This window comes from Frieseomelitta varia, unplaced genomic scaffold, assembly GCF_011392965.1.
Source record: "Frieseomelitta varia isolate USP_RPSP 00005682 unplaced genomic scaffold, Fvar_1.2 scaffold_495, whole genome shotgun sequence".
NCBI lineage: Eukaryota > Metazoa > Arthropoda > Insecta > Hymenoptera > Apidae > Frieseomelitta > Frieseomelitta varia.
Window position 1 is genome coordinate 692,962 of NW_025110251.1, and position 17,171 is coordinate 710,132.

At 51.6% G+C, this 17,171-nt stretch overlaps 1 protein-coding gene across 2 annotated transcripts in view; it reads left to right on the plus strand.

Moving 5' to 3' along the window:
- Nucleotides 1-17,171, plus strand: part of LOC122533118 (homeobox protein caupolican) — an 86,676-nt gene that overhangs the window by 53,369 nt on the left and 16,136 nt on the right. The window contains exons 4-6 of one of the 2 annotated variants that reach the window (XM_043662512.1): nt 9,457-9,815; nt 14,517-15,495; nt 15,619-15,700. In XM_043662512.1, coding sequence (XP_043518447.1) covers nt 9,457-9,815; nt 14,517-15,495; nt 15,619-15,658 — 1,378 coding nt within the window. In that variant the 3' untranslated portion in view covers nt 15,659-15,700. The remainder of the gene's footprint in view (nt 1-9,456; nt 9,816-14,516; nt 15,496-15,618; nt 15,701-17,171) is intronic. The other variant, XM_043662513.1, reaches the window with a different exon arrangement.

Genomic DNA, 17,171 nt, shown 5'->3' on the forward strand with positions numbered 1-17,171 from the left:
GGCTCGTTTCGACGGTCGTCCTTTGTATTTCTCGTGCGTGAGCCCCAGAAAGGGAGCCTGGAGAGCCCGACTGTATTTACAAAGCAACGCACGACGAACGAAGGTGGACGACAATTAATCCATAAGAAGGGTGACGAGAGCAAACCGGATGCTCGTTCTTGCCGCCGGTAGATAAGAGTTACGAGGGGAGGGTTGCTGTCGACACGAGGACCCTTGTACTTCATCTTGTGTATGGGAAAGTACGGAATATATCGATGGCGAGAAAGAGGACGATCGCGTGGCCGCTCGCAAACATTGTATCGGAGTAAGTGATTTTCGTCGGTGGCGGCTGCTTCGCCACCGTGTATTTTCAACGGGCGGATTCAGAGGCCCCCCGGCCCACGGGATCCGTATTTTCGTTACGGATCCGTGTTTTGATTAATAATGGCAGCGCCCGACGAAAAAGTGACGGGCGAATTTACGACGGAAATTTATTTCTCTCTCTCTCTCTCTCTCTCTCTCTCTCTCTCTCTCTCTCTCTCTCTTTCTCTCTCTGTCTGTCTATAGTGCGCGCGCACGCTGAACGCGCGCCGCTCTGTATCGCGATACATCGGCGATATATCAAAATCTGTCAGAACGGTAGAACGATTATTTATCGAGGCAGAATTAAAATTATGGTGGAGAAGGTCGCTTTGTTGTTGCCGCGGCGACACCAAAATTCGCCGGTCGGCCGGCGGGCGCGTTCGCTCGGAACACTCGAGAGGTAAAAGATAAAATATGTACGAAAAGGGAAAGGGACGCGATGGATTGTCGTTGGTGGAGCATCGGGGAAGGAAGGAAGGAAGGAAGGAAGGAAGGAAGACAAGATCGCCTTACTTTCCTCGCGAGAGCGTTCTACGCGAAAGAAGGCGAGAGGAGCGCAAGCTGCGCGTCGCCCTGGTAACCTGGTACGTAATAACGCGGTCCGAAGGTGGCGCAAGGGGGCCACTGCTCGGCGCTGGAAACACTCGAGCAGCTTTCGTGGGAACGAGGTGGAAGGTTATTTTCGAAAGCCATGTGTCGCGTGCCGTTGACAAAATGAGACATTGACACGGATTTCGACGCTAGGCGTAATTGGAAACAGTTGGCTCCGCCGACGAGCTCTCGATTCTTTCTCCTGGCTCGTAAATCTTTTCTCCTGTTTTCTTTCTGCTCCTGTGTCTTTCGAAACGACCAACCCCCACCCCGTCGGAGACGCGTTTCTCGTTATGCTTTTCTCGTATTTCGTTTGACCGGGGCGGGTCCCAGGGGGAAATTTCGACGGATAATTAGGAGAGAGAAAAAAAAAGGATTGCTCGTGGCGATAAGAATCGCAAGGTTGAGTTCGATATCGAGCTAGATCTCGATCGAGGGCCGCTTCGAATCGGTCGTTCGAAATTCCTTTGATCTCGCCGAGCGGCGCTCTCTCGTTATCATCGAACGTGGCGTGGTTGGGTCGACTCTCGATTCCTCGGTCTTTGCCTCTCTCTCTCTCTCTCTCTCTCTCTCTCTCTCTCTCTCTCTCTCTCGTTTTGCTCAGGGGATGAGAAGACAGAGATTCGAGAGAAACCGTGCACGGTTACAAAATGGCTGTAGGCAGCCGAGTGGGCGTACGTAATGGAGGCTTCCAGGTTGCCTGTATATATAGTCGCATTGCGAGCGTAGGGAGAGCAGTAGGTCTCTCTTCGTAGGAGAGCGAGTGAGTGAGTTTATTGATTGGCTTCCTCCCGGGGTTGGCTCGCCTGTTCGCCAAGCCTCTCTACTCACTCTGTTCTCTCTTTCGCTCGCGCTCTCTTTCCCTCCCTCCTTCTTGCTCTCCCTCTTTGCCTCCAGTATTTCTCTCTCTCTCTCTCTCTCCCCCATTCTCTCTCGCTATCAAACTCCTCGTTCCTCGGCCTCTGCTCCGTTTCTCCTCTCCCACCTCGTCTTCTTCCACCTCTAACGTGGCGACCTCCTTCCACCCTCGAAAGCGAGCCAGCTCCCACAGGTGCTTTACTTACTTTGCTTAGCAACCCTCGTGTCCATACACAAACACGCCAGGCTCTCTCTCTCTCTTTCGCGCTCTCTCTGCATCGTTCACGCGCGCGTGTACCTTCTCTCTTCGGTTTGCTCGTTCGTTCACGCACCGCATGTCGGAGTTTTGATTCTCTCTCCTATATTCGCCGGCACTCTCTGTCCCTCGTCGCCTCTCCCTCCTCCTCCTCCTCCTTCACCACTGCGCCTGGCTTCTCCTCCTGGAGGATCCTCGGTTCGAACGAGCGCGCGTACACGTCGCCGTTGAACTTGTGTACGTGTGTGCGCGTATGTGTGTGTATGCCCGCTCGCTCCGTACAAAACTCCGAACTGTAGGCATTGTTTATCGTGGAATATCCACCCTCTTCGCTCGGTCGGCGCTCTCCATTCCGCGCTGAGCCTCTATTAATTTACTTGCTTAATAATACGACGGCCCTCTCTCTTTCTCTCTTGTCGTCTGCTCGTCGCGTTCTCCCTCGTCCGCTCTATTTGTCTCTTCCACTGTGTGCCTGTGTCGTGCCATTTCTCCTCTCTTTATTTCTCTCTCTCTCTCTCTCTCTCTCTCTCTCTCTCTTTCTGTCGTCACTTTCGTTCCTTGTCGTCGACGAACCGCTATTGTTTCATCAACGTGGGCGACTGCTCCTATTCCTCTCACAGCGTTTTGGATCGGAGAACCGAGTCCGTTAGGCAGGTTGAGGCGGCTCGATTGAGACGGACGGACGAGAGAGGACGGTTTGATTGCAGGAAACGAGAAATACGTCGTTAGGATCCTTTGGGGATTGTCGCGAGCATCGACGTGCCTTCGCGTCCTCTCTTCCGTGACGCTGAATTCAAAACGTTTCCCCTGCCCGTCTGTTTCCATAATATATCTGTTTAAAGAGCTTCTCGGTCGCTTAACCACCGTTGCTACCTTCAAGCAGTATTCAACAAATATTCCAACTAATCTCAGGAATTTTTTATTCGTGAAAGAAACGTGGGACGAATGTTTCGCCGATAATCTGAAATTATCAAAAATTATCGACTCGCTCGTTAAACGGTGTAATAACACACAACGGTGTAAAAACAACGGCGGGTCGCCAATTATCTAGTTTGTCGCAACGCTTGTTCTCCGCGCACAAATTTCTCACACTTGTTAATCAGCGCGGTTCATTGAATTCAGAACAGAGAGCGTTAATTTCCCGAGACGGTTCTACGAAACGGTGGGTGAGCTAATGGAAACCAGGCGATCGATGTTTTTCTCTCTCGTCGTACGCGTCGGATACGCCTCCTCGATCCACTCGCTCCGACAATTTTCACGAGGACGAGTAAAAGCGGCGCAGATGCTCCGCTACACACGGATCTTCTCCGGAGAATCCCCACTCGCGGAGCGCCATTTTTCACGTAGATCCCGCGACAACCCTCGCCTCCTTCTCCCGGTTTTAACTCTCCCTCGCTCCTTCCTCGCTGTTTCACCGCTGAATAAAAAATCACAGCGAGATCTTTTTCTCTGAAACCGCTTCTCCGGCTCGATCGGTCGACTCTCTTCCTCCCTAGACACGAGTGGAAGCGGAAAGCGCCAGACAATTTTCACTCGTTCACTCGAAATCGGTGAAAGTAGGAGTTAAATCGTTTATCCTCGGTCTTGGCCGGTGGTCGTTGCGAACGCCCGGTGAGTTTCTTGAGTCTTAACTCAATTCTAGCCCGAAGCGGAGATACTGCTTTTTCTCGGATCGTTAGATACAGACGTCTGGAGACGGACGGTCCCCGCGCGAGGAAAAGAAGCTTTCCCCCGCGATTGTACCGCGACCGGTTGCCAGCCACGAGTTTTCTTCGCGTTGGTCGATCGGTACCAACCTACACTGTGCCTTTGCAAGAAAAATTTTTCTATGTGTTGCCAGCTTCGTAATCGGTCGCCGCTAACGCGTAACGATCTCGCTTTACTGACAATCGCGAGTGTGGACTTTTCACCTCGTTTCCATCACTCATTTCGTTGAAATTAACGTTGCCACTTGTGCGTGAATTCTCTGTGCAAATTCGCCTGTTACTTTGTAGCAAGAATATTTGAAAAACATCGCTGTTCTACCAAACGTCTTTTGAACGAAATGATACAGACGGACACCGAGGAAACTTACCTGTTCCACTCGTAGCAATCACTTCCGTTTTTTCACGAGTGAACGTTCACGCCTATTCGAGCGGTGAGTAAGCACACGCCGAAGTGGACGTCGGCGAAATGCCCCAAGTAGCGGCGGACAAGCATTAAACAGCTGTTCACAGGCGAGACTCAGGTTTGAAGTGCGAGTCGTGCGAAAGGAATCAGCGAGGACGCGACTCTCCGGATTAGATAAGAGGTGGCGAAGTTGTCGCGGCGGGGTGCAACAGTGGCAGCTGCACGGAGAGAAAGAGAGGAGAGAGAGGAGAGAGAGAGAGAGAGAGGAGAGAGAGAGAGAGAGAGAAGGGGAGGCGGGTCAGTTGGATGCAGCGCGCTTGGAGCAGACGCGGTAGGTTGCGTGGTGCAAGCACAAGGTAGGTTGGTTCGCTGGCTGGTTGGTTGGTTGGTTGGTAGGTTGGTTGGTAGGTAGGTAGGTAGGAAACGTTTGCACATCCGGGACCGGGCGTAACTATCGGGGCTATATACACGGCTCTATACGAGGCCGGAGGACGTAATTACGCGCGTTCTGCCAATATTGGTTAACCTTTCGAGGTTGACGCCACCATATGCAAAGCCCCTAATGAGTCGCTCGAGTGGCCCCGGTGTCTAGTATTACGCGCTCATCTCTGCCCCCCTTTCGCGTCGTTATTACCTACCGGAGCTATTTTCCACGATATCTTCTCTTTTCCACTATTTCCCACTCTTTAGCCGTCTCCGCTCGTCTCGTCTCGTCTCGTCTCGTCTCGTCTCGCCTCGCCTCGCATCGCATCGCCACGTCGCGTTATATCCGTGTTGCTGCACCCTTCTCTTCTTTCTCTCTCTCTCTCTCTCGCTCTCCTCGTGGCCGCGTGGTTCGCTTTTCTAAATTTGCCTACGTTTTCGTCCTCGCTGCGATAAAACGCGACGAGAATGCGCCACGATCGTCCAATGATGAATATTTGTTTAACCGATTTGGCGGAATTCCACGTATTACGAGAAGAGTGGATGAAATACGTACGGAAACTTGTATAGATTTGCTTCGTGTTTCACCTAGAATTTTAGTCAATTTTTCCTGACACGTTTGTCGTGATAATGTGGCGTACCGAATTATGAACAGAACGTGCCCCGGGACGATCAGAGTGGTATAATCGAGTAGAAAGTGTCTTGAATATGAAAAAAAAAACTGATTCCACCTGCGAAAATAACTAGGGAACAAAATTTGAAAATATTCCACGAAACATGTTCAAAGTTTATTCTCTTGAAAGTGACGCGTTAAACGAACAAATTTTATTCCACATTCTTCACTTGTTCCTCGTCGCCTGTTCAACGCGGAATTAGCCAAATCCAACTACGTTTGACAAATTCTCAAAACTCGACTGTCTCGTAAACGAACAAGCTTCGACGAAAAAATTCCCCCACTACTCGGCACTCGGTTGTACCACCTGTACAATATATCGCAACTTGCGATATCCTCCAACTCGCTTCCATCAGAATTCATTCTGTTTCGCGCGAAGTGTTCCAGCGAAATCTCCTTTCAAGGGATTAATCGCGTAATCGTGGAATCTAAAGTTGTGGAACGCGAAGCAGGGGAGCTGCAAGCTCCGATATCTCGAACTCGATTTCAACCCGATCCCCCCCCCCTCTCAGCTGAAAGATTCAGCAACGACCAAGCAAACGTGGCAAACAGTATTACGCGCAAGGCCGGATGGCTGGATCCTCCGAGCATGCCGATGGAGATGGGGACGCGAGGAGTTGGCCGCGTTGTTGCATCTGCATTGGATCGGGACGATCGCGTCGATACATCCGAGCGATTCTCCGCTGGCACGCAACGCCACACTTAGTATGTAAATCGCCCTCTCCCTCCCCCTGCACACGGCCGGGCGTTCGAATACGTGTGGATAATTGCGCGGCACGGCGCGCGCGCGTGTGGGAGGCAGTCGAAATTGCGCATATCAATGAGGAGGGGGAGGTGGGGGGGGGGCGAAGGGGAGGCTCGAGCGTCGATTAAATCTAGAGGCGGCCGCCGCTGTCAATTTCTAACTTCCAGCCCCGGCTATTCGCGGAACGAGTTGCTACGTTTCCACCAGTGCTCCCGCAACTTTATATGAACTGTTTCGACGCGCCGCTCCCGAGCCGCGGCCAAACAACACCACCCAATCGCCATTTCCTAGGCGATTTTCCCCAAACGTATTGATAGTCGGCGACAGTTTTCGCTGGGAAAGTTTCGGCGTTTCGTCGGCGAGCAACTCTACCTCGACGCTGATTTTCTGACGGATGAAACGGGTCATAGTCCGCTGAAATAGTTTTCCACAGCGTGGTGACGTTGGTTGAAAGTTCGAACAATACTCTCGTACGGTATGAGTTCAAGTGTTCGTTACGACGCTCGTTTCACTCCTGCGTCAAATCGTGTCTTTCGTTTCGCCAACGTGCCTTCAAACCCGTAATGTAAAGAAAAATCCGTGGAAAAGCACCGTTGTTCCTTGAATGATGTTGGTCCGCTTCGTACCTGACTCTACCTTGTTCCAACGTCGACCCTGGCCAGATGCCCAGAAACGCGGCCCATTTTCTTCTCGTCGACTAATCTCGGACAATCTCTCGATCGATCGGACGTTTTCGAACGTCGAGAAGCAAGAAGAAAAGAACACCGCGGTAGTGTCCATCCGATGGTGGAGGTAAAGGTAGAAACAAAAAAAGCGGCCGATTTTATAGACGAGTTGCGAGAGCCACGGCGGCCGCCTTTCCCTTGTCCGAGGGAGTTTAATAGAGGGTGAAACGTCCTCGAACTTGCGAACAGTCCGCTTCTTTCGAATAGCTGTCCTTCTTCGTCCCCATCGACGCAGCTCATCTCAAACGTGGATTGCAGTAACGACTGAGTTCCAAAAGGGGAATTACACGATCCACTCGTTCCTTCGCACGAACCCAATCCGTTGCTTTTTCATTCTCTTTCACGACGACTTCTCTAGAGTTTCCTTGACTCTAACCTCGTGAATTTACTCGCCATCGAAGACGCTCATTTCGCGCTTCCGATTGAAATACCGTTCAAAAATCCTTCAATGCGCCGTAAGTTTGACGCACAGACTTGCAAGAACAACGTCGATACGAATTTCGGTCGACATAACGCGATCAGTGTTTTACGAGGCTGGTGGCGCGGCGAGAGCTCGAGATCGGATCACTTCTAAACTTGTAAGCCTGGACGAAAGATCTCGTCGGGCCATTTGTCAGAGCAGAATCGGTCGAATAGGCGCGCGATCGTAAAACGCGATTCAGTCCCGGGAAACGTCTCCATTCGAATAAACTCTCGCGCTCGCGGTGGAAAAGGAAAGGATCTTTTGACGATCTCGTCTGGCGAGGACGTAAAACACGATGGATTCCTTTTTCCAAAAACACAGTGACGGCTGTAAACCGCACGAAACATCGCCCCGTACCGGCGTTTACTCCTCTCGTTTCCATCGCCGAAACGCCGAATTACGATTCGCGTAAAACGATTGTGATGGATATTCGTACCTCTTCGCTCTTTGAAGATTTTCGTGTGCTTCGAAGTATTCGTTATCTCTTTGTCTTTTAAGGGGCTCTAAATTCAGCTCGTCGATCAAATCGATCAGCTTTACTTTCTTTTCTTTTCTTGCAGTCTCCCGATTTTATCGCTCTTTTATCTTCACAGTGTCAAATTTCGCTTTCGTAGCTTCAAATTATCATTTCAAAAATGTATTAAATAATACCAAATTCAGTAACAAATACAGTACGATGCGATGCAACAACAAGGATACTATTGTTACGAAACGAAAATTCATCCAGCTTGTGCCGATCGACGATACATCAGGAGTCGTGCAAGGGTTTCCATTAATCGTCGGACTATTCACTGTTCTCGCGTGTCCTTGCCGAATCCGATTCTCGTAGCCCATCAAGCTGCGTCACGCTTCGGCTACAATGTCGCTGGTAACCACCGCCTCGAACAGTGGTACCACCACCAACACCACTATCGTGCTCGCCGCCACCCTTCCGCGTCCGATGGATCGTCGATAGGTATTATTTTAGGTAGGCTACAGTATATAATAGTACATACCTATAACAGGCTCGCGTGGAGCTGCCCCCCCCCTCCCCCTCCCCTCCCCCTCAGTGGGGAGGACACGGGGCGAGAGTCAAAGGGAGAAGGAAGAAGAGGAGGTTTAGAGCGAGACGAGCGACCGAGGAAGGGAGAGGGGATCGATCGAATCGCCATTACAGCGAGTGAGTGCCGGGGTTGCTCGATGGAATCACGCCGCCGCTAGGGGTTTATACTCCGTATATATTTGCCGGAGTATCACCCTCGACCCAGTAGGATGTCGCCCCCTATCCCGGAGGGTTCGATGCTCCGGCGCGCAGCCCGCGGCCAGGGGAATGAATCTAGGAAGGCCGCTTCTCTCTCTTCTCTCTCCCTCTCTCTCTCTCTCTCTCTCTCTCTCTCTCTCTCTGTCTCTGTCTCTGTCTCTGTCTCTGTTTCTCTCTGCACCGAGTACGCGCCCGGCACTTTGGTATTGCCAAAATCTACGGGGAATTCGCACCCTCGACAGGATGCCACTTTTCGAGTGGAGTGGCTCGACTCGACAAATGTTGAACAATGGTTACGTTTTTACTATCGTTGCGGAGGACAGACTATTGGTTTTAGGATACGGAACATTGCACGGCGTCTTTGATCGTTCTTGTATTTACGAATCCACGGCAAGCGTTCACTCTGATTCGAAAGTCTGTTGTTCAGAGGGTCAGTTATTATTTGGCTTGTAATGTGGTGCTGCAGTGTATTGTACATATAGCTGAGTTTGACTTTATGGGTATTTCGAAATGAGATTTGATTTTATAGCAGTGGATTGTAGGGCTGATCTTGTTTAATCGCAATGAAATTCGACTAAAATTTCACTTAACGTTTAACGAGACTACTTTACTCGGGAGTAGAGATTCTGTTTCGTTGTTCAGTTGTTGAAAACGTTTGGTAGTCTTCCTCTTTGGATAATTCTTAGGCAATCAAATTTGTCTAGCAACATCAACTTTCAAGGAATGTCTTCGACAATATCGAAAAACAGATACTTTTACATACGCGAGTGCTTGATCTAGTAAACATATTCATCGAAAATGGTTAAAAGAACGAGGAAAAGAAATATGAACTAGACCGTGACTCAACCAGGTCGAGAAATGTTCTGTATTCTTGCGCTAACAGACGCTTTTTTTTTTACACGTGAGAGAGAAGCCCTTATTACGAGGTAAATTACAAAGAAAAGTTAGCCGAGTCTTACGGAGCCTGAAAGTTCGGCGCTTACGTTGCAGCGCTGGCCGTCGATTTACAACGAACGATGCTATCTTTCCAGATATGGCGCCGGATACGACCTGGCGGCGCGGCGGAAGAACGCGACGAGGGAGTCGACGGCAACGTTGAAGGCCTGGCTGAACGAGCACAAGAAGAATCCCTACCCGACCAAGGGCGAGAAGATCATGCTGGCGATCATCACGAAGATGACGCTGACGCAGGTGTCCACCTGGTTCGCGAACGCGCGACGGCGTCTCAAAAAGGAGAACAAAATGACCTGGGAGCCGAAAAACAAGACCGACGACGACGACGACGCGGTTCTCACGGACTCGGAGGACAACAAGGAGAAGGACGATCTCGCGGGTGACAATCAAGGGGACAGAGTCGGCGAAGAGGCGAGGAGAGGCCTCGAAGAAAACGGTGAGCGACTTTTCTGTTTTTTTTTTTTTTTCGTTTTCCTTTTTCTTTTTTGTCGTGGCCGTTATTAGCCAGGTAAACTTGGTGAAATTGTCGCGTAATTACATTAGCGATACGATTTTTCCACGGAGAACACGAAATGGAAATCTTATCATTCTGAGATGGAAAGTTCGTGTAACTAATGCTAATATGTAATTATCGGGTGCAATTATCATAAACCAACAGCGTGTACACAGTTACTTTATTCCTTCCGAGTTATTTTCTTGTTTATTTCATTAACCGCTCTCGCAGTTAATTAATGTTCTCCTCGTTGGCTGAAAAATGTTCTCTCGTTGATTGTATTGATTTATCTAATTATAAGTCGAACAACGTTACCTCGCTGCACACCCAATTATGTCAAACGGCAAAGTCAAAAATATACACACAGAGTCCCTCCCAGTAAAAAGTTGAGGTCGGAACCTGGTTTCACCAGGTAGCTACGTGCCGACTTGGTTTAGTCGATAAGCTTGCACGCGTCGATAACAGCACGAAACGCAATAATCCACGAAGTCGTGCATGCATTTGCCGCAAGAATGTTGGAAGAACAAGCTGATGTCTCGGATCTCGGAAGAAGAAGCAGCGGCCATTAGGGGCCAATTATCGATGTTCCGACGTACGGGTGTACGCAATAGGTCGGCGAGTCAGCGGCGGGAGGGGTGGGCGGTTGCGCGGTCGAGGGTGAACCCGGCCGCGAAACGTGCCGATCTCTTCGAGGAATGTCGGTAGCGTGTACCGCTCGCGTGACTAGTTTCCCCGATATCGAGTGGCCATCGGTCGCCAGTTTCTGATATTGCGCAAGCATCCATTCCGCGCACAATAACCGTACGCGACCTCACCCCGCGCCCGCCGATCGCGCGCCATTCACGGAGATCGCCGACCAGATCCTCGCCGGCCGTGGAACGTTTCTCTAAGCAGAAATCCAGCCTCTCTGATCCTCCACCAGTCCCGCTGCACGATTTACGATAAATACCACTTCGTCCTATTGGATTCGAGAGTTATACGAGAGACTTTTCTTTTTTATACTCGGGTACTCCTCGTTCTTGTTCGGCTTGTTTGTACGTTGCTTCGACGAGTAACGCCCGTTGCGGTGAAACTGCGATTTTACGGTGTCCGCACGACGCCATATTTACATATATCGCTAACAGAGCGAGGATATTTATGCAAATTCGCGTTTTTGTGGAATTCAAATGGAAGCTTTAAGTTTCGCCCGTTTCGCGGATATTACCGCGAATGTTTCATTCTGCGTACCGTGGGCAATTTTTCTTTCCCCGCTTCTAAGTTGCCTACGCGCGCGTAGAAATCCGGAAATTCAATTACCCAATAAGCTTCCCTTTTCTGCGTATGTGTTAACCATAATTCCCATGTTTACATCGTTGGTAGACTTGCAGAAAGTCTATCGTAGGGACGTCGTGCTTAGAATCTTGGACTTTTCCCTCTTCTCCACTCTGCGTAACTGTGTATGTATGTGTGTGTATACCTCAGAATGTGTCGTCGTAAAATTCCTCTCCTCCCCGTAAACTACCTCGCTATCCGATCGTGCGAATCCCGATACCACGTAACGTCGACGACGCAAGAAGCAGGAGGTCGTTTCGGGTCGGTCGAGTTCCAAAGTCGCATACCGCGAGTCGTTTGTCTCGGGCTGGCTGCAAATTCAATTTACCAAACTAGAGTTTCTCAGGGTCGTGGGTGAAATCGTTGGGGCGAGCGCGAACGCGAGCGCGAGAGAGGGCCATTCTACTCGTCCCTCCCTTCTACCCGTCGCGTCGCGTCGCGTCGCGTCGCCCGGCTCGATAGGCTACTTATTCAGGCATTTTGCCCAACGGCCGGAAACGGCGAGTTAGAAATTCGCTGCGAAACCGGCCGTGTGTCGGGCTCTATATCGCGGAGGCGGACATAATGGTTCACATGTGGGTAAACACAGTGACGGGTTGCGGGTTGCCGCGCAAAGAGATTAATGGCCTTCGGTTTGGTCCCCCGGTGAACCGGCCGCCCGGCTCGTCGGTATTGGTACGCTCGCGCGCGCGTCTCTACACGCAGCCACGCATCCACGCGATACACGTACGCTTTAACCGTGCACCATGGTGGTATCGGGTATGGAATACGTATACGTGTATAAGGTGTACAAGGTGTACACGTATGCGTACGGTGTATAGATACGTAAAGGTTGGCGCTGGACGTGACGCACGCGCGTGTGCGAACGCTCTTGCACACGTTCGTCTCCCAAAGCGTGGCTGCTCTGTGGGTGAGAGGCCGAGAGTGCGCCCGGGCTGAGTAGCCATCCGTAGGACCATATACACTCGGTGCCACGGGCTCTATATATATATATATATACATATACAGGCTGTACATATATATATGTATATATATACAGAGTGGACGTATATAGATACACGAGAGAGTGGTGGTTTGAGGCACGGTGATGTATCGGCGCCCGCGGCGAGACGAATGGTACGGACCCTCCTATGGCCACCATTACCCCACCGCACATTGGCCAATATCGGTCCTCTCTGTCTTTCGCGTCCTCTTCCACTCTGCCTCGTTGCTTGTCCTCTGTCCTCTACTGCTACCCTCTGTTTTCTCCCTCTCCCTCTCCCTCTTCCTCTCTCGTTGATTCTCTTTTCCTGCATCATTCGGTCTCCTGCCCTGGTATCTCGGTTCTTCTTTCGATTCGAGACATTTGGATGTGTTGCGTCGTCGCGCGTATCCCGCAATGCCTCGTAATTTTGAAGGACCGCGCAGGAGGAAATAAGTCCCGCGCCGAAGCGAGAAAAGGCCAAGAGCCCCGGTAGATGCGAGAGCGATTTGTTTTCTATTCCCGAGCAGCTGCTTCTCGGAGTCCGCCGATGATTTGTGACCGCGTATGAAATACATCCAAGCGTTCCGCCGTTTCGCTTCTCCTGGATATCGGGATATTGGCAGCGAGAAGCAGCACCGCCACCTCGCCGTGCCGGGTGAAACGGCAGCAACGTGGAACGAATTCAGCCGTGCGTTATGACTCGCCCGTTCCACGCCCATGAATGTCGAAAGCTGTTTCCGTATTGGCGGCCTTCGCATACGGCAGAGGATATCGTGGCGTGTGCACCACCATCGGGTCGTCGAGGCGGACAGCCGCGCGAGGTTTGCCAGGAAGTTTGCTAAATTCGAGAGAGCCCTCGTCTCCATTTCCATTCGCGAAACGTCTAAGGGAAGAGGTCACTCGAGAGCGGGGGCGCCTTCTTCGCAAGATACCCACTGCCTGGAAAGGGCAAGTGGACCACTCGACCTTTTTCTTCCCAGTGGGACAACAGCAACAGGCTATCTTCGTTGTTTCGTCGGAGAAAGTCGAGGCTGTTCTGTCCTCGCATTGAAACATCATCGTAGAAACCGTAGATAGGATCGAATCGATAACGAGATGGGCTCACATCACGCGTCGCACAGCGCGAAGATTACGAGATTAACGACTGATAAAAGGGGGTCAAAAGTTAAAGAGCCACTTGTGGACTCTGACGGTGGTATCTATTTAGTTGGCCCATAAGGTTCCCTTTACAGGAAGGAAGGGGGCGCGCGCACGCACCCTAAACCTAAACTCTCTGTTTCTCCGTATCTCCGTTCCTCTCTGTCTCGCTGTTCCAGCCGTCTACCCGTCCGTTTCTGTTTGCCCGGCGCAGGGGGTAGCGGCCCCTTCTAGCTTGGGAATTATCGCTCGACGACCCATCAAGTAAACCCTCTGCCGACTCATTCGAACCTCTTAATGAAATTCTCACCCCTGACTGACTGGCTGGCTTGGCTCGATGGTTGGCTGGCTGGCTGGCTGGCTGGCTGGCTGGATGGCTGGCTGGCTGGCTGGCTAGCTAGCTGGCAGACACTTGGGACGATCCTAGAGTGCCCCGAGAGAGATTCGCGAGAATGAGAGAGAAACAGAGAGACACGAAGAGACAGTCGGAAAGGGGAAAAAGGATACAGCTTCCCTATTTTCCCTCCTGGTGTTCTTTCTGCCTCGAGGGGGAACTAAAATCTCTCGCGCCTCAAAGTGGTTGAAGGCTTCGCTCCCTTTTTTTCACAGCATCCCTTACAGCTTAACCGTATAAGGGTTCAAGGGAGTCTCCGATACGTTTCTGCCGGAGCGTCGCCGACCCCTCGCTGCTCGCTGTATGTGTATATATATATATATATACACACACACACACACATACACACATATATATTGCACGTATATATACCCGTCTGAGTCGCGTGGATCTCACTTTCACACCAGGGATTATAAACCATTAATTCTGACATTGCGTCTAGGCCAAATAACGAGAGGGAGTGGAGGGGAGGGACTGGCACGATCTCGTAACGCGAAAAGAACCGCGTTGACCATACTGAATTTTCCATCAGTTTCCGTGGAAAATGCTTTCGCTTACTCTCGCCCTCGCTTTTTTCTCTCCTTTTTCTTTCACCCTGCGTATTAAACCACAGCGAAGAGGAGGTGACGGGGGGGAAGGGAAAAAAGTTTTACGAGCTATTAAGTTGGCTTTTATTCGTTATATACTCAGCACTCGCGGTATTCGCGTTTATGAGCGGCAGGGGAAGCTTTTTCTCCCCTGGCCAGGAGAAAGACGACGACTGTGCGCACGGTCGGGCGTCGACCATCGAAGCTCAACGGGCAATTTAGTAAATTGACGCGCGCCGGTCTGTTTGCAGAGCCGATGAGGCACGTGAAAGCGGAGCACTTGCAGCACGACAAGGACCTGGACGAGGAGGACGATCTGGACCTCGAGGAGGACCCACGGCGGGGAGAGCATCCCTTTCACCACGCGATGCAGCACCATCACCATCATCACCAAGGGTACACCCCGGAGGACCACCTCAAGGACGAGGGCATCAAGTCCGATTGTAGCACAGCCGGTGTCCCGATTCCGGCGACCAAGCCTAAAATCTGGTCGCTGGCGGACACGGCGGCTAGCAAGACGCCCCCGCCTCTCACGCACCCTCACCACCAACAGTATCACCATCTTCATCATCAGCAACACTACGGCCAACAGCAGCACCATCTGTCCAATCAAGGCCATCACCATCACTCGCAACAACCTTGGCTAGGTGGTAACGCCGGTGGCGGCGGCAGCGCTGGTAGTGGAGGCGGAAACCTGAGCTCGTTCGCGTTACCCTCATCTGCGTCGATGAGCCCGTCGGCGGCGGCGACCGCGCCGTACTCCAGCGCGGCGACCAGATACGGCGGTTTCCTCTCGTCCTCGTCCGGAGGGCAGCTGCATTACAACCCCTCGTCGTCCGGTTCGAGCTCGAGCGCGTCCTCCTCGGCGGCGGCGGGGTTTCCCGAGGTTGGTACGGACACTCCACCCCAGACACCGCCCAACATGAAGGTGGCTACACCGAATGGAGTGATCCAGGCACCACCGGGCGGTTACTGCACTGGTGGTAACGGCAGCACAACGGCCAACAGTAATCCGAATCCTTACGGGCCGAGTCATCCGGCTGCCGGCGGCTATCTCTCCACCAGTTCCGGCTCGGCCAGCAGTGGTTCCTCCTTCAGCTCCAGGCTGCAGGCATCCCCTCACAAAGACTTCTCGCCCGCTGGACAGAACTCCATTCTACACCAGCACCAGACCACTGCCAGCTTGCCACCTACAGAGGCCACTACCGCGTTCAAACCGTTCTACAAGGGGTAGGTGCACTGACCTCTAGATAATTTTCACAGATAATTTACACTGCGCGTAGCAATTCGTAGCAGTTAGCGGGAGCAGTACAGGAACGAGAGGGTGACGATGAAAAACAACTCTGGTTTCAGCTCTCAATCGATGGGCAGCGGATTCGTGTCGCCTGTTTAAGAGGTTCTCGGTCGATCCTGGATCACCGTCGCGTTCCTTCAGGTGAGTGAAACTTCCCCGCTCTCTTCTCCGGTCGTCCGGCTAAAGCCTCGATTTTTTGCCACTTAACGAACCAGATCTCCCCATCACTCTCTCTCTTTCTTTCTCTCTCGAATCGCCTTAGGCCAGCGTCGCTCGACAGAATTCCTGATGTACGTCCTCGCGTTCTCGCGTCGTGGAAATATCACGAACAAATCTCGCCTCGTATGTGTACGATTCGAGTGAAGAGAGAAAGAGAGAGAGAGAGAGAGAGAGAGAGAGAGAGAGAGAGAGAGAGAAAGACCTCGCATACCGATATCTGCCGGACAACTCGATGACAAATCATAAGTACATCGGCGACGATAATCGCGTGCCGCGCGAGGTGCGATCGTAATAACTCATCCCGCGACGTGAAAAGTGCAACACAGTTTGCGTAATCGGTTTGCAAATCGGCGGAGCCAGGGTGGATCCAGTGGCCGAGAGCTTTCCGCGGTACACGTGGTCGGCGGAAGTTGATAAGAAATTAATATTGAACGCGTCGATCGGTCGTTAGGGTTGGCCTCTCGACCGTTGAAATAATAATGGGTATGGAGCATGGAGCACCAGAGCGGCGCTCGCTCGATTGGTGAACCAGCAGTGGGCACCGTGAACGAGCAGCACGAGAGTACGAGCGGGAAACGGAGAAAGAAAACGAGAGAGGAGAGAGGCTATCGCCACCTCCTTGACAGTGACAAATGGACGGAGATTTCAATCAGTGAATGGAATCACCACTGGCTAGCCGCGTCTTTCTCTCGCGCGCAACCCAACTGCGTTATGGCCACTGACTCTTCTCAATGTGTGTTTGCCCGTCTCTGGACCGGTGTACATTCGCTCGTGTGCAACACACACACACACACACACACACACACACTCTCTCTCTCTCTCTCTCTCTCTCTCTCTCTCTCTCTCTCTTTCTTTTGGGCACACCTCAACCTGTCGCGCTGCTGACTGAATAACCGACCGACCGACCGCACGGTCCACTCGCGTACTATCCTCTCACGGAATGGAACACGCCGTGCTCGAATTAATTGAAATAAGACGCAGCGCTTGGCGTGAGCGTGCAACCCATCGAGGTCACAGCGATACTTTGCGTTGATGGATCTTTCGCTTTTGGGAGTGGCGTTTGGGAAAGTGGTTTAGTTTCGTCTCGTGAAGTTTGATTAATTCTTGGTTTGACACACGCCGTGTGTTCTGGCTCCGGGTTCCTTCGTCGCGCGACGTTCAACGACGAAAATTTGTTTGTCCTCGCGAACCCGTTTACGCACACGCTGTGCAACGTGTTTCGACTTGATTAGCGTCGTTAAGCGTTCGATTGAACAATATTACGTCGTAACGAGGCCATTGGCCTTTCAACGACGAGGCGGATTTGTTAATTTTTCAATGAATGGAAACTAGTTCTCGAGCGATTAAATCTCTTATCTCTCGTCTTCTTCGTTATAATTTACCGCCTTCTCCG